The sequence below is a fragment of the Heterocephalus glaber genome, unplaced genomic scaffold (assembly GCF_053883595.1).
Source record: "Heterocephalus glaber isolate CG9 unplaced genomic scaffold, H.glaber_assembly_v1.0 deba00001472, whole genome shotgun sequence".
In the NCBI taxonomy this organism is placed as follows: Eukaryota; Metazoa; Chordata; class Mammalia; order Rodentia; family Bathyergidae; genus Heterocephalus; species Heterocephalus glaber.
In genome coordinates, this window is record NW_028258315.1 from 12554769 (window position 1) to 12582201 (window position 27433).

At 44.6% G+C, this 27433-nt stretch overlaps 1 protein-coding gene across 11 annotated transcripts in view; it reads left to right on the top strand.

Moving 5' to 3' along the window:
* Phactr1 (phosphatase and actin regulator 1) overlaps positions 1 to 27433 on the top strand; it is a 512176-nt gene that overhangs the window by 444391 nt on the left and 40352 nt on the right. For all 11 annotated transcript variants that reach the window (XM_013073205.3, XM_004847676.4, XM_087181168.1 and 8 more), the window contains 3 exons: positions 4750 to 5071; positions 22779 to 23026; positions 25012 to 25168. In XM_013073205.3, the coding sequence (XP_012928659.1) occupies positions 4750 to 5071; positions 22779 to 23026; positions 25012 to 25168 (727 nt within the window). The remainder of the gene's footprint in view (positions 1 to 4749; positions 5072 to 22778; positions 23027 to 25011; positions 25169 to 27433) is intronic.

The following is a 27433-nucleotide window of genomic DNA, read 5'->3' on the forward strand; positions in this document are numbered from 1 at the left end:
AAAATGCTCCATGAGAAATGATTGTTAAAAATACAAAATTCAGCGGGAAATATTGTTAGACAAATTGTTTTTATCAATTCCTTTAATTGCACATTTTAAGTTTAAGCCAAATAACCATTAGGTAAATTTATTTTAGGCAAATTGGCTTTTAGTAAACTGATTTTGGGCAAGCTGATCTTTTACATTTTTACATGTTGGGGCCATAGAAATAGAACCTGGAGGCCATCCCGGTGACATGGGACATCCATCAGGTGGACGTGGGTCCCACTAGATGGGAGCTGATACATCTGTCTGTCATGCATGGGCTGTCCCAGCCACAGGAGCGTCCTATGCCAAGCAATTCAGCAGCCCTGGTCCATGGTGTTCAGCTCCTTTTGAACGGCAAATACCAGGCCCAGAGATTCTGGTTCAGAAGGTCAGTCAGAAGTGACGCCCAGGAGTAACAACAGGTGACAGTCACAGGGGGTCCGTGGATTCTGCTCTAAGAAAGAGTGGCCTTTTAAACAGGAAAAAAGGGGGGACAAGAACAAGAGGCTAAGAGTGGTTTGCAGCTTTCCCTTTTTAAAAAAGCAGTGCAGGACCCTACCACAGAATTCCTGGGGGCAGTGGACAGCATCTCCCCACCACCACCACCACCCCTGGCTTGAGAGCCAGCAGGAGACTATGCACTCAGGCCTTCATCACTCAGCCATAGAGCCCACACCAGCGGTCTGCAGGGAATCGAACACAGAACAGAGCAGAAGTCAGTGGGGCCCCGACCATCGAGGTCTCGGGGTCCAGGAAGGAAAGGCTGCAAGGACACATGCTCTGCAGCTGGACATTCAAGAGCAAATGCAGTTTTGTTCCTCAACCAGGGGCCAGGAAGGCATCTCAGGAAGTGGGGAGAGGTGAGGCCCAGAAGAGAGGATGAGCACGGTTAGTGGGAGCCAGCATGGAAACTGGGCAGCTGAGAGGACAAAGCAGCTCAGGAGCCACATGGGTAGGAGCCACGTGGTAGACCTGAGACTAGGAATTGTGCTTGCAATTGCAGCGTAGACTAAAGCCATGTGGAACCCCAGGTGTGGAAAGTGTAGTGCTTTAGGGCTGGATTAGATGCCCAGCACTTGTATCCACATAATAAGAGAAGGTGGGGTCCTAGGTTGGCATCGTGGGTGAGGGAGCAGAGAGAGAATGGTAGAAAATAAAGGGATGCACAGAAATTCGGAATAGCAGTAGTGTGCAGCTGGTTCCAAACCATGCCTCCAGATGCATTATGAGGAATGATTTGGTATTAAGGTGTCATTAAAATACCCAAATAGGCATGGCTCTGTTGACAGAGACCTGAGGTGCCCTGACAGTCCTTAGTTATGTACAATGTTGGGGAAAGGTAGGAATTGCATATCAAGTTCACAGAAAGCAGGTAACCCCACCTAATTTTAGCCTGATTCTTAATTTCTTCCCCTTTTACCTAATCCACTGTGCCATGAATGGTTTTGAATGGTTGATTTTCATTCTCTGCCCATATTAATCAGTAGCCACGTGTAGAAAAGGGACCGGAAAGGAGATGCAGGCAGGAAAGGAGAAGAGAGGACATCCCTATGACCCCTACCTCTTTCCTACAAGAAGAGTGATGAACTCCAATAATTTGATCCACCTGGTGGTTTCTTCCTTCCCCTGTCTTGGTAGAATTCTTAGGACCCACTTGGCCACTTTTTCAATGATGAAGCCATGGAAGTAGTGACAGGCTATCCTGTGGTGGAGTATGCACAGGAAGCTGTCCCTAAACACGAGCAGAACCCAGTGTCACACTGCCTCTTCCTAGGTAGCGAATTCCATTCTCCCCTCCTGGCTGTACTTCTGCCTGATGAAGAGGGTCAGTAGCTACCCACCTTCGAGAACCCATACATGAAAGACCCTGGGCTAAGAGTCCCCGGAGGAAAATGAAACCTTAACACTTCCAGCCTTGTTGCATTACTGTGTTGGTGCTAAAGCTTCCAAGAGCCTCAGGAGGACCTTTCCACAGCAGGAACCAACAGAGATACGGAGTTTCTTCATCTCTCACTCAGGGCTTTGGAAAGAGCTTGCACTGCCTGTCACAGTGGTGTGTGACCTCATGTTCTGTCCATGTGGGGACAGAATGGGCCATTAGGGCTGAGCATGTGGGAACCTGTGGTTGTGACTAGTTTGCATTCAGGTGTTAGGGGAACGATCTCATCAGTCCTGAAACCATTAGCTTTTTCTGTATTTTAGCTGTAGGATCAGCAGTTTAGTGTCCATCCTCTCATAGCCACATGACTTAACCCATCCTACAGTTGTGATCGACTTTATACCCACATCTCCTTCCTGGGGTATGTGTTTCTGGGGAAGATGTGAATTCATCCAGCAGCAGATCCTCACAGCTCTGGCTCAGTCTGTACACATGGTGTGCACGTCTCAACACATGAGCTGTGCGCTCAACAAGATGCTGAGGGGGCCATGCTAAGTTATGCACGGTCTCGATTCTCTACATGTGGAGAAACTTAGGTAAACAGAAAGTGCAGTTCAGTGTCCCCTGCAGCTGTTTCTTCATCTGTAAAAATGGGATAAGAATGACATCTGCCTCACAGGCTTGTCATGAGGATTAGTCTGGTTAATATATGAAAAGCACTTAGGACAGGAGGGACTTGGTGCATACTCAGCATGAACATCCCTAATCTGAAAACGCAAACTCCAAAATGCTCCAAAATTCGGAACTTTTAGATTGTTAGCACGATGCCACAAGCCACATTTTGTCATGTTTCAGTCTGCCATGTGTAAAATTATTAAAAATACTGTATAAAATTGCCTTCAGAGTAAGGGTAGAAGGTGTATGACATGTAAATTATTTCATATTTAGACTTGAGTCTCATTTCCCCAGGCTGTCTCATTATGTATAGGCAGATATTCCAAAATCCAGAAAAATCTGGAACCTGAAACATTTCTGGTCCTAAGCATTTTGGATGAGGGAAAGTCGGTCTATGGAAGTCTTGACTGTAATGATGACCGCCATCATTTTTAACACAGAGGCAAGGCGTGTCCTCGGCACCCAGGGCACAGGAGAGTGATGCAAGGGTCCAGGGAGGTTCTTAGCGAGCTGGATCAGGAAGGGAGAGTAGGAATTGACCAAAAAGACAAAACAGAAGATGTTCCAACCTGAGGGAAAGGAACACCCAGGCCACAGGTATGGAGGAGCAGTCAGGAGTGAAGGCGCATGTGTGGGGCTAGGATGCAAAGGGGCAGCTGGGCCCAAAGGGAGAAGGGAGCCTGGATGTCCCCTCCAGTCTCTCAGAGGGTGGGCAGGAGGGAAGCTGCTCTCATGAGAATGTGAGGGAGCACAGAGGCCACCTGGCAGACTCAGCTGAAGGTGGAGACTGAATCTGTGGGATACCAAATCAGTGAAGTCCTGGAGAGAAATCGGGAGGAACTGCTCAGGAGCTACCTTTCCAGGTACCACAGGAAGAGGAAGGGTTGTTCCCAGCTGGGGGAACCAGAGCAAAATGGGGCTCTGAAGAGATGAAGCTAGCGGCAGATGGGCTGTGGGAGGCCTGAAGACCATGTCCAGACTCTAACTGCGTGGTGACAGGGTCAGATTTGTGCTCATTTGCAGGGCTACAGAGTTAGATGGCAGGAAGGCCACACACCAAGCAGACTGACAGCTGGAGAAAAGCTTTTCTGTATTTTAAGACCTCTGAGATCATCTGTCAGCATAAAGTAGTGCTCCTCAGCGTGAGACAGGTGTGATGTCGGGACACCCCACTCCTCCCCTCCCACACCCCACATCCCACATTTCTCCAAGACCAGCCTGCAGTGCACAGGGCTCAACTGCCCCTCCACATTGCCAGATGCTTTCCAGGAATGTGGGGTACAGAGGACTCTCAGGTCCCTCCCCAGGATAATCTGGGCATGGGTTTGACCCTGACCCCCCTCAATGTGAACCATTTCTAGGAAGCTTTTGGAGCACTGGCATGGAACCAAGGGGTTGGTTCTACACCAGAATCTGTCAGGTGCCAACATGGCGGTACAAGGGACATGTTCTGATGGCTCAGTGTGCACACCCTTGTTTGATTCACAAAATTATTGAAATATGATATAAAATTATCTCTGGTCTGTACATATATGCCGTTTACACCCCCAGAATGTCCCCAGGGAGCCATCTAGCAGTTTAGACTGCCTGTGTGGGTGGTGGGCATGAACCAGACTCTGCAACAACTAATCCTCACACAGCAAGCTCCTGAGGTGGGGAGGTCTTCCCTGGTGACAGATGAGGGAACTAAGATTGGCAGCATTCAAGCTACTTGTGAAGGACACACTGATAGTGGATTTGATCCTGGCTAGGGCTGGCTTCTGTCCCCAGGTGTCAGCTGAAAAGACACATTAAAGTCACAGACATCATGGTAGATCCTAAAAAAGACATCTTTGACAGCCAGTGGGTTTTCAGGAGCAAGAGAATCATCACATACCCCTTTCTTGCTGCCATCCTGTCTGGGCTGCTCAGGAGCCTCAGGCTGGTGTGACCTGGGACAGCCACTGCTGACATTGGGGTTCCTGGGGTCCCTTAGGGCCAGTGCACTGCAAGCAGGAAGGAAGCTGTGATTCTCACTAAGTAGGGCAACCTGCTGGAGCTTCAAAGGTTGCACTGTATCCAGGGGGCCACCTCAAGGGCCACAATCCCAGGGTGGGCACATGGGGCGTTCTGGATGTCTTCTGACACCCCCTAGCTCACATCTGCCTCTTGCCCTCCTTTTGACACAGATCCTGGCGCCCCTGTGAAATTGCCTTGTCTGCCAGTGAAACTCTCGCCTCCGCTACCTCCAAAGAAAGTCATGATCTGCATGCCCGTAGGGGGACCAGAGCTCTCCCTGGCATCCTACGCAGCCCAGAAGAGCGGCCAGCAGGGCATGGCCCAGCACCACCACACCGTCCTGCCATCCCAGATCCAGCATCAGCTACAGTATGGCAGCCACGGCCAGCACCTGCCCTCCTCCACTGGCACCCTCCCCATGCACCCCTCGGGCTGCAGGATGATAGACGAACTCAACAAGACGCTGGCCATGACCATGCAGAGGCTGGAAAGGTAATGAGGGGCCGGAGGGAGGGGTGGAAGGAGCGAGGTTGGCTGGAGGACAAGCCCTCATCCCCACAAAGCAAAAAAAAAAACTTGAAAGTAAAATCAGACCAAAAACTGATTGTCAAGGAAAGTCTGGAAGAAAAAAAAAATGATATTGCCAATTGTCAAACTATAATCACATTTATCACAAAGAAATAGTAACACACACAGACAACACATACACACGCACACACACACACCCATGTCACGTTTGCCTAAATATTACCATTTTGTGAAAGGATGTACATGTAATTAATAGAGGTCACCCTGGGATGGGGAAATGGGAAGAAAATATGTTTGTATTTCATACTTTACTGCTTACTTTTTAATTTTGTATATATTATTTCCATGATATTCAAAAGACAATTTAAATGTTTAGCCAGGGGCTGGGGCAGGTGTCTTGCTGATGGAGGAAGCAAGTAGGACAGGTAGATCATGTCCACGGGAGCCGAGCTTGAGGACTTGGCAACCCCTGGACAGCCCCCTCTCACCTGAATAGGCCTCCAGAAGTGTTTCTGGGAGACCTGCACAGGGGACCCCTATCGGCAAGCATGCAGGAGACCCTGGCTGTCCCAGGTGGGGAGAGGCTCATCTCTAATACTGGCTCACAATTACTCCTGTGTGTGCACCTGGGTGTGTCCAGATTCCACCACCCCCCTGCCTCCTGCCTAAGAAATACCGGGGATTTCCCAGCACCTCACTTGACCAGGTCCCCTGCCTGACAAGGAGAAAGTGTTTCCACCTGGACCCGGGACCTTCATGTCCCATGGTAGTGGCTGCTGTTCACTGGGTCCAGTGGGCAGGGAAATTACAGTCTGGGAGGCCCAGCAGATCAGCAAGGCAGAGAGCCTAAGGCAAGATGCACACAGGCCAAAACTCTAGGGTGTGGCTTCCTCCCTGTCAGCCAAGAAGGGTGTGTTTGGGAAATGATCTGGCTAAGAGGGAAGCTGATATTTCTAGGAATTCTACTTGATGCCTTTGTGTTAATACCAATCCTCCCTGTGCAACAAAAAGCAATTTCATTTGGCCCTTTGTTTTGGCTTTCAATTATTGCTGTTAGTGAGAACAATAGTAACTTAAAACTCAGGTGGCATCCTTTAATCTGCTACACATCCACACCCCACCATCACAGCCATCACTGTCGTCATCATGTTTGATCCTCACACCCCTTGGGGAAGCTGAGTACATGGAGAAAGTAAGGTTGAATAAGCTCCCCAACACTCCCTACTCAAAGCGTGGTCCGCACGATGCTTGTTACCCATCTGCAGCCACGTAAGTGCAGAAATTGAGAGCATACTTTAGGTACTTTTATAGCAATTTGGTAGAATGATTTTATCTGTTGACTCCTGTGATTAAAAAGGGCTTCATTTCTGAACATCTTTAATTATATGTTACAAAAGCATCAGTTTGTGATAGATTAAAAATTAGAGGAAATGAACAATAAGAATTGTCCTTTTTGCCTAAACATTTAGTAGTGAGCTGAGGGGCCGAGGCGTGGGTCTTTCTACCCAAATTCAGAAGTCTCTCCCTTAGCATAGCTGCTTCCTAGGCAACTGACCATCAACATAATTTCCAATGTCTACTCTACACCAGGTAAATCATCCAGGCTTTAATCATCTGAAGAAGACACTCATAACAACATATCAGTAGCATATTGCTACTTAAAACATGCGTTTCATAACGTCCATAGGTATTTGTGCAGTGTTTCCTTGGAGTTCAGACCCATGAGTAGGTTTGTTGGACCTGTACTGGGCAGTGCTCTTTATTAAAATGAATCAGAGAACAAACTAGAAGGAGATGTTGGGGTGTAGGAAGGAGGCTCCAGCATGACCTCGGCAGCTGACCCAAGGCTCCTCCGTACCTGTGCCACCCCCAGATTCTCATTACCTCCTCTGTCTCTCTCCTCCACCCCTTACAAGGTAGCCATGTAGGCCAGCCAGGACATTGGGAATTAATTCAGCATCACTTTGACAAGACTGCCCACCCTGTGAAGGAGAGATCTTCTTCCCCAATAAAGATTGCATTCTTCTGAGCCTCCACATGCTCTCCCAGGAGTCATAGAAGGCATCTGAGAGAAGGCCCAGGACACAGCCCACTTCCCCATGTAGTGAGGGAGCTACCACTCTCTTCTATTCATTACCTAAAAATTCTCCCCATTGCCTCTCAACATGATTTCATTCTGGACCTAACCAAGTTTCATCCAGAAAGAATTGTTTCTCTGTCCCCCTGGCAATTTCCAGGGACCCAAAACAGAAACACTACAAGGAGGAAAAAAATATTACTGAACACGAAGGCAATCCCCCTACAGAGATTCTTGGGCCAACTCTGCCCTTGTGATCTGCTAGAATGTCTGTCCCCTGTAGAGTCCCAGCCCAGACTTGTAGTCTGGTCCTGAAGAAAACATGGTTGGTAATATAAAGATCAAATGATTAATTAAAGAGCATTGATGCCACACTTCAGGCTATACATCTATAAAATAGTCATCTTGTCACTGGAAGGGATTTGAAGGCTCTCTAGACAACCAACCCCCACCCATGATGTTGTCCTTGACCATTTAAACTCTAGTCTCTGCTTGAATGGCAACCTCAGCCCCAAGACAGCCTGCTCCACTGGCAAGAAGGTCTGATTATTGAAAATTCTTTTTCATATTACATAAAGTGTTTTACCTATTGTAACGTATTTCCCCAATTTTATTTCTGATCTTCCTTTCCTATAAAAAGCTTTTGCCTGGGCATGCTGGCCCCTACTTGTAATCTCATCTCCTCAGAAGACCAAAGCAGAAGTTCAAGGCCCTCTTGGGCAGCTTAGTAAGAAACTTTCTGAAAATGAAAAAATGGCAGGGGATGTAGGTCAACGTGAGGCCCAGGGTTCTATCCCCAGTGTTGCATAGCGAAAAGGTAAAAACAAAAACAACAATAAATAAATATATATATGGCTTTCAAATCTTTGAAGAACTTACCATATCCTTTATCTAAGGGCCTCTCTAGACGTTTTATATATTGTCTACATTCCCCAGAGGTTTTGCTAAACCTTTTCTGATTTGTATGAAAAGGTTTTTAATCATTACCCTCCCTGCATCTGCTTGGTGGCACTAAAACATGGCAGTTATTTCCACCTTCGGCTCACCCAGTTGGAGGGGAGAGGTATAGAACAAGGCAACCTGAGACCAGATGAAGCAAACTGAATGGATTTGTGTTATCCAAAGTCCCGCGGCTGCTGTAGCCAGCACAGTTGAGCTGGAGGGAGCCCCCACCTCATGACCAAGTATGTGGGTCCCAGAACCCAGCACCAGGATTTGGATCTCACACATAGTTTATTAGCAAAGCATATTGCTTAACCTCTTTTGACCTTTCATTCCTCTTCTATAAAACAAGGATGATAATAATACTCCCAGCCTCATTTGGGTTATTTGTGAGGATCAAATGATTTAATCAGTCCAAATCAGCCAGGTCATTGCATGGCACATTGTAAATGCCCAATAAATGACAGTGAGCATTAAGCGAAATTATATAGCACATAAAATCTGTCCTCAGTGCCTGTAACAGGAAGATTGCAAATGGGCTCCATCCAATCTTGCTGGAGATTTTGTTTGTTTGTACCGGTTTCTGCAAATGAGATTGTCTTTGTTTGTCTCCATCAGTGTGATTAGTGTCTTTTTTGGGAGGTGATGTTTTCTCATTTCAAATATTATGCAACTTTTTATTTTTAATATCTGCAGTAAGCTGTTGATCTAGGTGGCCTCCATTCTGGAATTCAGACTTTAAATTCTAATCAGCCACTGATTTTCTTTCTGATATTAATTCAGTCCTGAGTTCTCTGTGCTCTTGTTTCCTCTTAGCAAAATGAAGTTTGATAGGGGCCTTCTTGACCCCACAGGAATTTTAGGAGTATTTTCAGGGAAGACTTTCCCTTCTTAATGAAAGGAAGCTTCATACTTCCAGTTGTTCACACTTGACACATAGGCTCACCCTTAACAACTTCCTTTTTCTTGTACCCCGTATCTGATCGTCAGCAAAGCCTATCCAGTCTACAGTGAGAAGATACCTGGATTGGCCACTACTCCTGCACTCCTGGATCCTGCTGGGGGTTGTTTCTAGCACTTGAATTTGGGGGAACACAGTCAAAGCCTAGCACTTAGTAACTAGAAGATCCATCAGCAGTTCTCACTGAGCACCTTTTTGGATCCAAACTTTACACCTGGACATGGGAACACCAGTGAACTAAATACAGAGGTGGCCTCCCTCAGTGGAGCTTCGGGTCCCCGGGGAGATAGGCTGTGTGGGTCATACCGGGAGGGTGCAGAGTAGGAGGAGAGTGCACAGCAGGGCATTCAGCTGTGGAACTCAGGGTGTTCTTCTCTAGAGAGCATTTAAACTGAGAGCTAAAAGAGGCATGGCCAGAGGAAAAGGGAGAAAAGTATGAGAGAATATTTTCATCAGCTCAGAAGGAGTTACCTACCGTCTCCAAATGGGTGGATGAGATTTTCAATTAAAAGAGGGGGAAAGCTGGCAATTACTCCCCAAGTTTTTAGAAGATCAGTCATAGAGAATGAGAATAATGACAAAAAATTATAATCGGGCATATGGAAGAAACTCAAGACACTAGAGAGGACACTGGAGATCAGGAGAGATCAGGCCAGCAGCAGTCCCAGAGGGTTTACTTGTTTACTTACACAAAGGGAAACCTTACAGAGCAGATCATTTGCTAAGGACCTGTCCAGCTCTGTAACCCTCTATTAGATGTATTGAAGTAGGTTGTTAACTCTGATGTGGAAAGTTTCAGAAATACAATGGCTTTACCTTTGCTGGGAAATGCACTTAATAAGGCATATATCTGTGTTATCACAGGTCAGAACCGTGGTGGTCCACCAGAGCCAAGAAAGTTCCAGAATCTTCTTGGACCTACTGAGCCCTGCATACCACGCATTGTGATATATACACAATAATACAGTCTTTCCTTTAAAATAATACTAATAAATATAGGTATATAAATAGTTTTTTGTCTTCTTATATTATCCCTTTTTATATGTACATATTAGCTAGCAATGAAATTATTACTTGTCAAAAATATTGAAAAAAGAATCATTTTATGTTGGACAGAAGAAATTGAAATTGGTAGCCCCCCGCAGTCCCTTCCATCTCTAAAACTCTATTATCCCATGATTATTTTGAGCCCTTTCAAAGAGCACAATGCAATTTATAATCCAAGTATAAATCCATTTCATGGTGACAATTGCTTTTCTTCATGTTGCCTCAAGGGTCTCAGGAAATTCTAAAAAATAATACTTGGTCCTGAACTTGGCAATCCCCAGGGTTTCTTTGAAACTTAACAGTCTGACCTATTTATTGCATTGGCTTATGTTTGTAACATTCACCTGCAAACCACAGTGCTCCACGATAATAAGCAGATGTGAATCACTGCCCTAACTGAAGTCCTAGGTGTTATTTGCTTGTGAATTGGCACTTATTTGAAGTTCAGTGTTTCATTCATTGCAGAGTAAATGGTATCCATTGTTAAATGAATTTTTTCCAAGGAAAACTTCTCTTCTTCTGTCGAACAACACCTCTTCAAACTCTGTTGCAATTCTAGTTAGACATTTGTCCCTAGCCCTTGGAAGCCAGAGTTACCAACCTCTTACATTAGATTAGTTGCTTGCTTGTAAGGCATATATTCATCATATTTATGTGGCTGCATGTACTTATTGTTTTTCAGTTCTAACCACTATTCCAAGGGCCATGAGATGATTTTGGTGCAAGATAACACCTTCCTGCTCTACAGGGCTGGGAAGCTGATCATTAGCAGAAAGATGAGATGGGACTATACAAACATTAACATCTTTTGAAGTCTTAAGAGGATGAAAAAGGAAGTGTATTTTCAAAAAAGAATCTGCACTTGAACTCCTGTGTCTGCTCCTACGGAAACCCTGCCCTTTCCCAAAGCATGAGTATTGATTCTTTACTTTTCTTGGAAGCCGCTGTCCACAAAATTTTTACAGGTCAAAAATAAAAAACATGAAAGGAAATATTTGAATAAATTAATGAATAACATCTATCCATAATAGACCATTAGTGGATATTATCTGTCTATTAATGGGGCATTAGTTGATATATCTATCGTAGTGATTAGTGTATGATAAATTGCTAGTGTGCAAGTACATCCCTAGTTAAGACACCAACTACCAACTTTGACATGTATGAAACACACTGTACTACGATTTTCCTCTGATCTTGCAGCCACCTATAAGTTAGGCAAGTAGACTTCTCCACTTAACTGAGATGGAACCAAAGACCAATAGGTACGGCCAGTGAAGCCCAGCTGGGACTCAGCCATGGTCTCCTCACTCTGCACAACCTCCTAGTAGCACCACCCCCATCAGGCATGACCAAGGACACTGGCAGATATCTAGAGATAAAGTCAGTAAAGATGGCATTGTTTAGTTTCATCATCAGAAATGGAGAGTGCTGGGAGGGGTAGACTGTTGATCACCATCTGCATGTCATGGTTTTATTCATCGCTTCCCAGTCCCAGGCACCATTTCAGAAACATGGGCCCTGATCCCTGGAAAGACAGAGAGGGAAAAAAAAAAAGGATTGGAAACAAGTTAATTCAAACCCATTACCACTTCTAGGAAAAGAAATTCCAACTATACTCCCTACTCGGTGCCCTCATCTATAAAGAGAGCGGCATAGTTTCCTGCTGACTAAAGTCCAACAAAAAACAAAAGCTCTATGTTGTGTTCCTTATCTTAGAAGGCTAATCCTGGGCCATGATAAGCCACACAATGTGTGCCTGCTTTCTTAAAACGAAGCTGATTAACTATTTTCTTGGGTTTCAGTGGTTATTTCTGTCATTTTTCAGCCTCAGGCACTGCAATTTGTAGCATAATTTCTCACACATTTTTGGTCTCCAAGAAGAAAACAGCTGTTTGTTCTCTCTCCTCTGAAAACTCTCTTCATAACTCCTGCAGATGGAATTACAAAAGCTGTTCCTATTGAACTTTAATTCCATTTTCAGTGTCATATTTGTCGATAATAAATTTTCTCTGTCCTTTGGGGAGATTCGTGGCTTTTGTTTTGTTTTGTTTTTAAAATCAGTTCATTTGGAATCAGATGCCAGAAAGAAATATCCCTTTAATATACATTTTTCTTTATAAATGATGGTAAGATGGTTCTTGAGGGTTTTCAAGGAAGATTAAGGACGTAAAGGAGACTTTTTAATCTTGTAACTTGCCCCCGATTCCTGACTCAATCTGCGGAGATTTTTTTTTTCCATTTAGTTTATTGGTACATTTTAGGTATACAGTACAGTTACATTCATCATTGGGATCTTGTACCTCTACATGATGTATCTTGGTTCTTATTTACTCCCCATTACCTGTGCGCCCTTCACCCCCTCCACTCTTCCCTATTTACAAAGACTTTGTTTCCATTTTTTCCTTTTCTCATATTTTTTCTTTTCCCTTCTTCCCTTTCCCCTTCCCCTCCCACTTCCCCTACTCCTTTAGACATTTTCTTCCTATTTCACAATATCAATTATACATTTTGATTCTGATTTACACTTTCAGTTTTTCACACCAGAAAAACTATCCGGTATTTACACATGTGTCCTCTTTATTTCACTTAAGAGTATGGCCTCAGTGTGCACCCACTTAGCTATAAATGTCTCTTGTTTCTCATTCTTTATGGCTGAGTAGTACTCCATTTTATTGAAAAAAAAAACACATCTTCTTTATCCAGTTTCCAGTTGATGGGCACTTGGACTGTTTCCAAGCTTTCGCTGTTACAAACTGTGCTGCTATAAACATGGGTGCGCATATATCACTGTGGTATGATGCTTTTAATCCTTTTGGGAAGATACCCAGCAAGGGAATAGCTGAGTCAAATGGGACTTCCAGTCCTAGTTCTTTGAGGTATCTCCATACTGATTTCCACAGTGGTTGCACCAGTCTGCCCTCCCACCAAGAATGAAGAAGGGTTCCTTTCTCCTCACAACCCCACCAGCATTTGTTATTGGTTGATTTCAGATATTTGATAACCAATAATTCTCCACCCAGATGCTGAGACATGGTGCTTTCCTACTCATCAGCCGTTGCCATGTGATAGAGATGAAGCAGTGATTGTAAAGCCCCCTTCAAAGGCAACCAACTGATGAAATGACCTCAACTACTTGTCCCTATCTTGACTTTTGTTTCTTTTTGAATTATTAAAAATAAGGTCTGTTGGGCCGGGGATTTTCAGTCCCCGGTACCAAAAAATAAAAAATAAAAATAAGGTCTGTGCCTTACCCAATAAGGACCATGGAATGTCAGAATCTTAATTTTCAAAGTCTAGAGATTCCTTGGAAATATGCGATGATTTAAAAAATAGGAAAGTGGGTATCTGAGGGGCACTATGCTCTTCATCTGTGTTTCCTACTTGGTTGAGCAGAGTCAAAGAAGACAGTGGAGTTTTCCAAAGAGAGGACTTATTTCAGTGTCATTCTTGGTGGAGACTGGACCACAAGGGGGATAAAGCTTTTCCTTCTCCAGTGCATCTTGAGAACGTAATGAAGAATAGCACTTAAAATGTGCACCTTTTACTAACTTAGGGCTGCCATCTTCTCTCCAGATTTCCAAATGCTTCTATGCTTAATGTTTCCTTTGCATGTTAGGAAATATCTGTTCGGTCCTCACTCTCCATTCATTTCCATGAAGAAAGGCATTCAGGCTCTTCAATCCACTAAGGAGAAAACAAGAACAAAGTCGTTGTCCTTGGGGACTTACTTTACAATGGGAAATAGATGATAAACAATAAATATGCAATATGTAAAATAAAGAGAGGTCACTGCAGAAAAGTAAAGCAGGGTCCTGGCAGGATAGCAATGGTGATGCCTTTCTATCCTCAAGGACATTTGTCATCAAAGTGGCCACAATAGATACCACATCCTTTGCGTGCCACCTTTTTATTGATAGCAGCCCATTATCCATGACTTCGTCATCGAGCTTGGTAATTATTCTCCCCTCCCTCTTGCAACCCATTCTCTCTGCACACCTACTCACCCACAACCACGTGCTACTCACATTAAAACTGTGCTACCCCCCAAATTCAGAATTCAATCCCAACTGTATGTTCCATAATGACCTGTCATCATGGGGCTCTCCACAGCCAAATTCACTGCCAATGAGTAGGCGCGTTGTGTGAACATGTTCTCTGCTTTTCATTGTAAAGATTTAATAATCATTTGCATTTAGTAATCAACACAGACATAGTACGGAAAATAATAGACATTACTGGTTGGTTGGGAGAAGGCAGGCAATGTGGTTAATGGGAAGACCATGGGCCCTGGGGTGGGAAAACCAAAGATCTCATCCCTGCTGAGATCACAGCCAAGAGATTACTAATGTTCTTAGAGACCTAATGTCCTCATCCATGAAATCAAAATAGTAAAATACCCTTCTTTACTCTGCAAGTCTTTGTGAAAATTAAATGAGAAGATGAATGTTTTATAATGCCCCTTCATTCTAAACAATGGAAGTCCCCTGGTGTATTTAAGTCATAGCATAAAAGTATTCCAGAATTGTGCAACTGCTCATCATCTTTTGAATGTCATGGAATGCTCTTCAGCTTCTGCATGTTCCATCCCTATTACATTTATTAGGAAAATTACAGACGATGGGAAACAAGGTCATCCTTTTCCCCCTGGAAAGTAAGACCTTTGGTGTTCGTTTAAATTCATAATTAAATGTTAGTATTAGAGGAAATGTGTGGATCTCATCTACCCCAGTGACCTCCCCTTACAGAGAAGCCTAACTCTGGCCAGTCATTATTGCAGTAGACTAACAGGTGTGAGCATAGAATGGGAAGATGTCATAGCCTTAGTCTCTCTGTCACATCGTCTGTCCGTACATAGTTCTGATGTAGAAAGCATGTAGGTACCATTGCCTTCTGTCTGCATAGATCTCTGTGTGTGAACTCTTTGGATTGTCCTCTTAGGAAAGAGAACTCCAGACCACTATACCTAAAACCCTTAATTCTGCTTTCACAGTGATGCTTTCGCTTACAAAAACACAAGTCGATCTAAGAGCTGGGGATAATTGTTTTAGAAAATTAAGTGATAGAAATTGCATTAGTCAGTGTTCCATTACTAAAACATATAACTGGGATAATTAACTTATAAATTTAGAAGGTTTATTTTGGGCCACAGTTTTAGAGGTTTCAGCCCATGAGCACTTGGCCCTGTTGCTTTGGTTGAGGCAGCTCATCAAAGCAGGAGCATGCATCAGAGCAAAGCTGTTCACCTCAGGCCCAGGGAACAACAAGAAGAAACCACAGGTCCCACAGTCCCCTTCAAGGATACACTCCCAGTAACCTAAAGACCTCCCACTAGGCCCCACCTCCTATGGACTCCATTGCCTCCCAACAGTGCCATCCAGTGGAGCAAGTCAGTGCACATGGATATTTGAAGGACACAAGCTCCAAACTATAGCAGTACTGTAATATGGCCTACTCTCATTCTAAGAGACTTGAATTCAAACATTGGATTGACTTTTCCATCCATTCCAAAATATGCTCAATAATAAGGCTTAGGTATGACAATAAATATTAATTAGCCTCTGTCTTTTGGAGGCTCGCAGTCATTGGCAGGTACTTACTCATGCAATTATAATGTGACAGATCCCATAGCAGAGATGGAGGCAGAGTCTGTAGACACAACCTGAGGGGATTGCTTTCCTTTGAAAAAAATCAGAAAAGGCTGCACCAAAAGAAAAGGCATCTGAGCTGTCCCTGACCATGAGAAGGATGTTCCAGGTCAAACTTGGAAGGGAGCATATCAAGGCAGACCAGAGAGAAGGAGGCAGGAAAGTCCACAATGTACTTGGCCAGTGGCCAGTGGCCTTGTGTGGCTGGAACACTCGGAATACTAACAAATGAAGTGGAAAGGAATCAGGTTGATCGATGGGCACCATGTCTCAGTCAGATGAAAGCAGCATATTCTGGGGTGCTAGTGCATAGCGGGGTGACAAGAGGTAACAATAACGTTCTGTATATTTCAAAAAGACAGTTATGGAGCCAGGCGTGGTGCCAAACACTGCTAATCCCAGCACTCTGGATCACAAGTTTGAGCTCAGTCTGGGCAACTTAGAGATTTTGTGAGACTCTGTCACAGAATAAAGGGCCGGGGATGTAGCTCAGTACAAAGACCTTTGGTTCAATTCCCAGTCCCTCCCCCATGCACACACAAAGATATAGTTACCCCAATCTAAAAATTATGCATGTATCAAAAATCACATGCTACCCCATAAACATTCCATTTTTATGTTTTTATGTGTCCATTAAAATGTCTTAAAGTTTAAAAAAAGAAAAAGAAGGAAAGAAATTGGAGGTCAGATCGTAGGACACCTCATAGGCCACACCAAAGAAAATGCTAGAGTTTATCTGGCTTACATGAGGCCCTTCAAGCCTCTTTCAGTTGAGAGACTTACATGACCAGGCCTGTTTGACAGCTTACAGAGGATGAGCTGGATGGTGGTGGGAAGGGAAGAGTTGTAGAAGAGTAAGTTTCAGAAACATGGTGGGACCACCATATCGGCACAGGCAGCAGGCTAGAGACATCAGTAAGAGATCAGGTCCCGTATTCGACTGTCTGAGTTTGGAAATGCCTGCTCCCATCCAGCTGTGTGGCCCTGGCCAGATGCCTGGAGTTTGTCCTTTCTACACAATAGTACTTATCCCTGTCAGGGATTTAGCTCAGTGGTTCCAGCTCCTGCCTCACAAGTGCAAGGTCCTGAGTTCGATCCCCAGTACCAAAAAAGAAAGAAATAGTACTTATCTCTTAGGGTTCTTGCAAAGCTTAAATGTGTGCTTTAAAAATGTTAATTTTATCATTTTCTGTAATAATAATCCAGTAAGAATTAACAGAGGCTGGGGCTGGGGATGTAGCTCAGTGGCAGACCACTTGCTTTGTGTTTGCAAGGGCCTGGGTTCCATCCCCAACACTGCAAAAAAATATTTTAAAATCAACTAAGGCTCCACTAGGAGATTAGGATGAGCTGTTTTATGTTTACCTGAGGTTTTAATAGTCAACCAGCCAGTGGGAAGAGGAGCAGGACATAACCCATGTGTGATGAGGTCCATTTGAATTGCAAACAAACTAAATGCTAATGCAAAGAACTTTGGTGCAAAAGGTCTAGAACAGATCTGATTGCATGAGTCAGCTTCTCCTGAGGGAATGTGGCATGTTATCACGCTAGAGGACATGATGATGGTTTCAGGCCACTAGAGTGTCATTGAGTAAACACTGATCTGGTAAACATAATGAGAAACGCTGCCTCACTCCAGAGCCAATATGGAGCTTTTTTATTAATAGTGTAACTGCTTGGAAACCATAGCAGGGGTGCAAATAACTCGCTAACTGGAACCCTGCTAGCAGCAAAGTGTCGATACAAAGTGGGGATGCCAATCTGAGTCACTGCATTTTAGGACCCTAAGGGATAGGATCTGGGTGATTCCATGGGTGCTGGGAATTCCTGAATCACCAGAGTTACTCCTGTGGTCCATAGGAATGCAGCAAGTAACAAAGCCATTGTGGATGTTCTAGGCCAGAGGTCCCCAAACCAAGGCCATTTTTGTCCCAACCCAGAAGATACATAATTGGCAATGCCCTGAGATACTTTTAATTGTCATAGTTGGAGGAAATGCTACTGGCACCTAGTAGGTAGAAGCTAGGTGTGATGCTAAACCTACTACGATGCACAGCACAGCCCCTAAAGGCAAGAATCTTCTGCTCCAAACTGCCAGTCATGCTGCTGTTGAAAAAGCTCGATGCAGAGCAGCATTTAACCAAAAGATGATGTCTCCAACATTGGTGGCCACATACTTGGCCTTCAGTGGTTACTTATTAATAGATGTTTTAAACCCCTTTTGGTGAATTCCCCTAGCTTCCTAAACAATACCTTTTTCTCCCTATGAGAAACCAGGTATTGTAGCACCTGCTTGGTTCACATCTGCTTGGGCCACAACCTGATTGGCCAGCAGAGATCTCCAGCTGTTTCTGTAGTGGCCCCACCAGGCAACTATTGACTCCACAACTGGTCCCTGCTGTAATTGAGAGAATTATATAATCAGACTTATTTGACAGCAGTATAATGGGCAAGCTGGGTGGTGAGTAAATGAGTTTGAGACCATTTTTTTATAAAAGTCATAATATTTTCTTTAAGATACATACTGATATGCATAACATGAATAATAAAATACATGTACTAATATAAAATATTGTATGTATTTAACATAAGTTATAAACATAATTAGCATATGTTATTATAACAAACATCATTTTCTTAAAGCTAAAATAAGTAATCTTTTAAGATGTTTTGACTTGAAGAAAAATATAAAGTAAATGACAGTGTAAATAGAGTAATGGACTTCAGAAATGGCCTACACAAAATATTAAGGAACTATGAGTACGATGGAGGGGCAGGAAATGTTAGTTTAGATTGGGGGTCAGGAAACTTCTCCTAAAAAGAACTGGATAGTAAATATTTAGGGCTCCATTGCAGCCATTGTGCCATTTTGGTACAAGAGCAGCCCCAACAATAGGTAATAGAGGAGTCCTTCAGCATCCTGACTGTTCTGAACCCAGCATCCAAGATGAACACTTTAAACTCTGTGCCCAGGAGTGGCCCATTCGTGACAGGTCGGACACCACTGCCTGCCCTGGTCAGTAAGATTTAAACAGTCCCCACTTTTATGTATCTTTGTTATATGTAATGTTTCCTCCATCTTGTGGGTACAGTTAGTGGGATTTGTGTCCAGTCAAAGCATGCAGACCTGTAAGGGTCACAGTTCAATTTGGGGATACGGAATATTGTAACAGAGTAGGCTCAAATTCCAACTCCTCCCCTTCTCACCTGTATCTGTAGGCTAATTAATTACCCTCTCAGAGCCTCAATTTCCTGCTTCATTAAATAGGAATAATAACTTTTCCTGTCATAAAGATGAAATGGAAGACTGTCTGGGAACATTTGTAGAATGGTGGGCAACATCCGGGAAATGTTCCCTTTTTTCACTCCCCCTCCTTCTCTACCTCAGTTCCTACATGTGTTTGATGACGGTGCTTTCCTATTATTATCTAAGCCATTCAGAAAGATGCCAACCAATTTAGGCCACCAAGACCCCTGTGGTATACTACCACATGTCCCCCTGAAAATTAAAAACAATCCCTTAATTAATACGCTTTGAATGTGATTCTCAACCACTTACATTTGCACCTAAATATCAGTCATTCCAGCCTTGTATTTTTTTCATTCTGCAAGAACAGCATTTACTAGTCTAGCAGGTGTCTGTAGGCAGGGAAAGAATAGAGTTTGGTTTTCTGCCTGATCCTAACTAGGAGTTAAAACTCCACTAGAGAAATTCCCTTGGCAGCAGTCGCAAAGACAAGGGTGGAGAAAGGAGGGGAAAACCAGGGATGAAAAGACACCAGACAGCACAGAAGGCTTTGGGACTTGCCTGAGAGAAGTCGAACAAAGCCCACCCAAAGGAATGCATGCGTGGGTGAGGGTCCCTGGTTTAGTCCAAGGACAGCCCAGGGAGCCCATCAAATTGTGACAAGGCCCGGGGGACAAGGGTTCCCCCCAAGAACAAAGGCCCGCATGGAATGCCTTCCCCCTCCTCAGGCCAGATTTCTGTTTTCTGCTTTTTCCTCCTTACAAATACAGGGTCTTCCTTTCTTCAACTGCAGCCCACTAATTCTTTGTGGGTGCTGAGTTTACGATCCTCGTTGGCTGCGAGTGGACAGCGGTGCACACCCTGAACGCGACACAAGGGCCTCCATGTAACCCCATCCTAATCCTGTCTCACGCTTCCCCTCTCTCTGTGAGGGCAGAGGAACCCCAGGCCCTTGTTTCTCACAGACCACCTGTGAGGCTGACTTTCTTCTCTTCCTTTGCGTAATAGTGCTCCCCTCTCTGTCCTTTGGAATCAATTTGGAGCTTTCTGCTGTAAGGAACTCTTACACTTTCTGGCTTCCAACTTTATTTTTCCTTCAAAGATTCTTCCTACCAGCCAAGGATATCTGTTGTCTGCTTTTCATCCCTGGCCCCCAGCTGTTGCAGTCCCAATGCTGTTCCTTTCTAGGAAGCATTGCTAATTAAACTATAAAGGAGGGGAGAGGAAGGCAGGGGAGTGCAAACACAAGTCATGAAATTAGTTCTGGCCTGTACCATCCTCACTTCCCTTAATGCCCAGTGTAGAAATCCAGGCAGAGTTGGAATACAGTGACTGTCACTGGGTAGGGCAGTAAGTCCCCGTTTAGTCCAACTTACAGTGGCATTTGTCACCCTGGAGACCATCTATCATGTATGTATGCACTCCACCTTCCTGCTTCCATTGCCAGTTCTACGAAATTAGCTGTAAATGGACTTCCCTAAACCACTAGGGAAGTCACTACACTGTGTGTGTGTGTGTGTGTGTGTGTGTGTGTGTGTGTGTGTGTGTTGCTGAGGATAGAACCCAGGCTCTCGCATGTGCTAGCACGTGCTAAGCAAGAGCTCTACCATTGAGTCCACCCAGCCCAGCAAGATGCTGCATTTTTCAGTAGTTGAAGGATTTTTTAACATTAATTTAGTTCATTGCATCCAACAGCATAGCTCAGACTATGTTAACTGGGTTTTCTCTTTGTGTCACCCAAGAGTTATGTGAAAAATAGAGAAAAACAGCTCTTTTGAAACAATAAAAGAAAGTTAATTGGATTTAAGTTAGACATAACAATAATTTAAAGCATAATTGAAAGCTTCAAAGGAAACTCATGACTTCATGTATCATAAGTAAGATTTCTTTAGGATAAAATATTTAAATGTACCACTCTCTAATAGGTCATATAACTTCGCAGCCCATTTCTTAATGAGTGTTAAGCACTTTTAGATGGTAAAATACATTGAGTTTCCTGGGTTCATAAATTTGTTAAATGAGAAAAGAAATTCCATTTCCAATGAATCTGAAAAAGAATTAAAGATTTTACTGGACTGGTGTATAGCCCAGTGACAAACCTTTTGACCAGCATGTGTGAAGCTCGGGGTTTCATCACCAACATTGCAAAAAAGGAAAAAATGTAATTATGTGTTTCTGGCTCCATATTCTCATTATTTTTGCTGAAGAGGCTGTCATTAGAAGGACTCTAAATTGCTACAGGATCTTTACGTAAACTTTACTAAGAAAGTAACTATTTTATTTTCAAAGACATGGTATAGTTCTTCTCTTTTTAATTAAAAAGCATATTTGATCTCAGTTGGCTCCGAGAGCATCATTATCACTTCTTAGAAAACTGACCTGCCAAAAGGAAAACGAAAGCAAGCACAGGCTGACATTGGCTGTGGTTGCCTTCTGTGGCTGGACACCGTCTTTGTGAAGAACCATGCTCTGTCATCCCTGTCACTGTCTATCCAGATGTTCATTCATGGGTCTCTCCCAATTCTTTCAACCCCCTGCCGATACTGGGGATTGAACCCAGGGTCTTCGCACTGAGCTACATCACCAGCTCACTCGCTTGCTTGCTTGCTTACTTGCTTTCTCTCATTCTTTCTCTCTTTCTTTCTTTCTCTCTCTCTCTCTTTCTTTCTTTCTTGATACAGCGTCTCACTAAGTTGCCCAGGCCGAGCTCAAACTCCCAATCTTCCGGCCCTGTCTCCCAGAGTGCTGGGATTACAGATGTGCACCGCCATAGCCTGCTCCAGTTCTTTTCCCTTACCTCCTTCCACAACATTTCAAACCTTCACCCTACACGATCCCTACGGCCATCCTGCATACTTTTGGAAACCTGAACTTTGCGTAGTATCTTTCTGTCTGGACCTCTGGCTTTCCCACCAAGTTACTTCTCTACCCCTCCTATCCATGTGTGAGTTCCAAGTGAACTTTGCTCTGATCTTGGAGATACTGACCTTAATCAGAAATATTTGTGGAATTATAATTCCTGGTTTTTTTAAAGAATTATGGTAAATATACAGAACATAAAATTTGCCATCTGAACCCAGGTGCAGTGGCTCACACTTTAATTCCAGCTTCTTACAGAAGGCTGAGGTAGGAAAATGGAAAGTTGGAGACCAGCTTCAACGAAACCCTCTCTCAAAATTAGAAAGGCTGGGGTGTAGTCAAGTGATGGAGTGTCCTTCAGTTCCATCCCCTGTACAGCAGCCCCCCCAAGAAAATTGTCACCCTAACCATTTTAAAGTGCAGTTAAGTGCACTGAGTGCATTCATATTGTTGTAGCTATCACCACCATCCATCCTCAGGGAATTAGAATTCTTACTTCCTATCCGTGCCACTACTCCCCATCAGGACACTATGTTGTCGTAAAATGCCGATCTGTAAGATGAGAAATGGATTTACATGCCTGCTAGACCTGCTGTCTCTTAGGAATGGACAATTGATTTTTTTTTTTTAAATCCTGGAGACCGAACCCAGTCAGGGCCTTTGCACTGAGCTACATCTCCAGCCCTTGTGGGGTTTTTTTCGTTTTTTTTTTCAGTCTTGTTAGGTACCCGGGCTTAGCTCACACTTTCGATTCTCCTGCCCACGTCTCCCAGAGTGCCAGGATTACTGGTCGCCACACCTGGCATGGACAACTCAATTTTAGAAGTTTCAAGGCATTTATATGACGTTTGCTAAAATGAGCTTCCTCTTTCCTCCTGCATTTTCAACAGCTCTGAGCAGCGAGTCCCCTGTTCCACTTCTTACCACAGCTCTGTATTGCACTCGAGTGACGGTGTCACAAAAGCAGGACCTATGGGCCTTCCGGAAATAAGACAAGTGCCAACTGTTGTGGTTGAATGTGATGACAATAAAGAAAACGTGCCTCACCAGTCGGACTACGAAGACTCTTCTTGCCTCTACACGAGAGAAGAGGAGGAAGAGGAAGAGGAGGAAGATGATGACAGCTCATTGTACACCAGTGAGTGCATCCGACACCGCCAGGGAGGGGAGCATGGTGTTGGGGGAGGGAGAGCTGACCCAGTGCCCAGCCTTCCAGTTCTGGTCTGGTGTTAACCGGCCCTGGTCATAGAGCAGCTAAATTAACCTTTCCGGACCTCTTTCTTTTATTTATTTTTTTCTCACTTTTTCTTAGTACATGTTTGCAGTACAAAATGATTACATTCATCGTGGGAAGTTGGTGCATATACATGACACAGCTCAACTCTTTCTCCACCCCCTTCCATCCTTCCACACATCCCTCCTCCCTCTTTACATCTCTTGGCCTCTTTCCCTTTTGCTATCACTTTCTTTAGCAGTGATCTGAGAATATTCTCCAAGTTCTCTCTTAGGTCTAAATGTTGCAATGCCCTACTACCACCTCCTGCTGCTTTGGTGCCTCTTCTCTTTGTTGCTTTCTTTGGGATGCACCTGTCGCCCTCAAAGGTGGGGGGGCTTTAAAATGTTCCTATCTAGAAAATGCACCAGTACCTACCACTAGCACGTGCAACAAATCTTGTTTAAGCATGGCTCATCAGTTTCAAGAGGCCTGAACTTAAATTTGTCATTTAAGACTTTTAAATGTGTCATGGGACAAGAGAAGAAACGGAGAAAGCAGAATTCAAAATCTACCAGTCTGGCTATGAATAATAAATAAATTTTGGTAATATGAGTGCAGCCTGATATTTGGCCAACTTTTTGATAAATGAATTCATAATCACAGCAACCAGAGTATATGCTGTGAGCCTGAAAACAAACTAAGATCGTATTCTCTTATCTGCATCTCACCACAGCCCTGGAGCATAGACACTCTGTAGCCCATTTTATGGAACGGGGAGAAGACAGAGAAAGAAGGAAGTAGCCCAGAGCCTCTGAGAGCCAAGGCTGAGGTTTTATTCCAGAGCCCATGTTCTAAAACCAGTGGCGGAAGAAAGAAGGAAAGCACTACTAAGTAAAATCCAAAGGCCCAGCTTGCTCCCTCTTCTCGCTGCTGACCAGGCTCTGGGTAGCTCTGCCAAGAGCTAAGCTAAGAAATGACCAAAGCAATGCTGAGCACAGAATCCCAGAGGGGCAACCAGAGACCTCAGCAACCCAGGAATGGGAGGAGCAGCTTCTCAGCCGCTATTCTGTTCACGGAGGAGTTGAATGCTTTACACCAGGGCTCTCAGCCTTGCACACTTGATTGTTTTGACCCCAAGGGTCCTGGGTGCTAGAGGCTGCCCTGTGAGTTGCAGAGTGGTCTGCAGCTTCTCTGGCCTCCCCTGCTAGATGCCTGTTACAGTCTCCCCTGCAGCCCCAGTTCTGACAACCCCAAAACAGCTCTTGACTTTGTCAGCTCCTCCCTGGGGAGCAAGACCGACCCATTTGAGAACCACAGATGTATACCAGATGTGAGAAAGCCCTGCCCCGGCTGCTCAGAAGCACATGACTTAAAAAGAAAGCACAGGCGCAGAATGTTGCCTGCTTCACAGTCCATTCCTCCACTCACCCTGCACCAGCCCCACCTTCTCCACCCAGCTGTCCTTGTCACTTGCCCCAGCCCCAGAGCAGCAGATCTCTCTGCCACCTGGGAGCCCCCACATTACCCAAGTGTGCACAGGTGCAGTTTCCCATCAGCCTTTACCTGTGGGTCCTCCCCTCTCCAGGTATTAGCCCCACCTCCATGAAGCTGTCCCTGGTTACCAGGCCTGTCTGCTCCCCTCTGCAGACTGTGGAAGCCCTCCCTGCCCTTCTTTGTGATGTTGCCCGCATCCTGGAGTTTCTGCAGAACAGAGACCAAATCATGGCTCCCCACAGTGCTATGTGTCTAGAGCATGGTGATGGCAGTGACTCTAGGATCTGTGGCCTTCAGCCCTCTCAGGTATCCAGCCCTTTGTGTCTTCCCTCCTGCCTCCTAGCCCATGGCCCACCATCAGCTCCCAGGCAGATATGTGTCCTTGACAGATGACTCAGTTCTGTCTTCCACAGGCTCCCTGGCCATGAAGGTCTGCAGGAAGGACTCCTTAGCCATCAAACTCAGCAACAGGCCCTCCAAGCGGGAGCTGGAAGAAAAGAACATCCTGCCCAGGCAGACAGATGAGGAGAGGCTGGAGCTGAGGCAGCAGATCGGCACCAAGCTCACCAGGTAGGATGGCAGCCCCTCTGCCCCAGTGGAGCGTGGATTTTTAGTAGAAGCATAAAGTCTCCATGTTCAGCTTATTCCTTGGTGTCTCTTAATAACTTAAGGCATTTAAAAAATGGAAAACATCCCATTTTGTCCTTAGGGTTGCCTCTCTAGCCCTTCTACTTGACTCACCAAATCTTGCAAATTTAGGCAGAGACAGAGAACTTTCCAGGAAGAGTAACTGTCTACAGAAACATCATCACCACCCGCTAGGATTAAGGACCTACACATACATATAGGAGTTGGGATTTGGTTAAGCATGAAGCAGTCAAAGAAGCAGATTCTGCTGTGCATTACAGGGTTGGTACTGATGCCTCCGTACTGCTCTGGGGCTCTTCCGGCCATCGAGATGGGTGGCAGGAGAGGACACACCAGCCTGGAAAGAGAAGCATTGGTGGCCATAGCTGAGGCCCTGAGATGGCCTGCATCCTTGCTTTCAGTCCACCTCATCTTTTTCACTCTTTCAATTTGAGGGTTTTGTGCCTTGTAAGATCTGTGGCTGCTCCAGCTAGATTACAGGGGCTGTGCCTCGGGAGAGGCTCTCAGGAGCATCTGGCAGGGTGACGAGGTTGCAGAGTCCAGCTCATCAGGTGGAGAATCCAAGTTGACATCTCAGGATTGTCTGTGAGACAGTGCAGCCACTGATTCATACCCAGAGGGTTTTAGGGACTGCTTCCCTTGGAATCCAAGACCAGCTCTGTACTTCCAGCCATTCATTCATCCTGAAGCCAGCCAGGATGAAGGGGACAACTGAGAGGTGGGATATGAGTGACTGTGATGGAGAAAGAGCTATGTTGGAGTCAGAAGGTTGGCTTCTGGCTCTAGTTCCTAAATCATCATTTGCTCTCCCTAGACCTTAAACTAAGTCATCTGTTCACTGTGTACAAAATGTGCACTTGATTATCACAGTCAGCCCTGAGAACAATGCAGAAAGCTGTGTAGAGTTTGCATGTCTGAAGCAGTTAGGCTGCACTGCTCTCTGGCTATGACAGGCAGCAGCAATGTTCTGGAGATCATAAGCTCCTTGAAAAGCATACAGCCAAGTCTGCAGTCCTCATGGAGTAACCAAGATAAAAAGACATAATTTTAGCTGACAGTTTTAATACCATAAGAAAAAAAATAATGTGCAGCACTCCAGAAATGATCCCCAAATGGAATGTGGTGAGGAAGGGAAGGCACCACATAAAATGGTGTTGCTTTCTGCAGAATTTTCCAGTGGTACAGCAGAGTTTCTACCTAAACATACAAAGGCTACTGTTCTTCCACAGACAGTTGCCTATTGATACTGTTGGGCAGACTGTCCTCAATCTCAGGTCAGGAAGTCATCGGGATTTTTTAATGAGAACGATTTCAGTCACCCACTGTGAAAGGCATGTGGACTGCCCTAGAGAGAGGAGCAAAAATGGGACTGGGAGAGTGTGCATGGCTCCCGTGCCTCGTGTCTACAGAGTCCAGGGCGTTGCAGAGAAATGGAGTGAACAAGGCCTCCATGGGGATATAGAATGAAAGCAGAACTTCTGTTTAAGTCCAGTTTGTAGAATTCTCTGTAGTTTCATTATGCACATTTATGTTATAATGTCCATTATAACTGTACACTACATTAGTACGGTAGTATTTTAGGTTTCTTATAAATAAATGGTACACATGGACATATGGGCTTACATTTTTTGTTTTTATTTTGGTTTTTGGCTATTGTTGTTATTTATTTATTTATTCATTTATTTTGTTTTTTTGAGATAGGCTGTCACTATGTAGTCCAGGTTGACCTTGAATTTGCTATATAGCCCATGCTTGAACTGGTGCTCTTTCTCCCTCAGCCTTACAACTGCTGAGCTTGCGGGAATGCACCCCCACACCTGGCTCAGTGTACATATATTCCTGTTGATGGAGTTCTCCAGATGCTTAGGTGTACTGGTCTGAGGCTCACTTCTCACAGCTAAGTGCGAGGACTTCTCTCCCAGTGACCTTTAGTCAGTGGACATGTAGAGACCCCAGTGCAATCCGTCACCCCACTGGACCTCCCACCACCTCCCCACCCTGCAAAATGTGCTGTGTTCTCTCTGTGTCTCCCTCAGGGCCCTTCCTCTCGAACCCTAGGAAGTGTTCAGCCTGACTGTGGAATCTTAGCTCTTAGACGTGCTTTCAGTTCCCTTCATGTACCCAGCTTTTTATTCCCCCTAAGAACAATATGTTCAGTCTGCAGGACTCCATTTTATGTTTGAAATC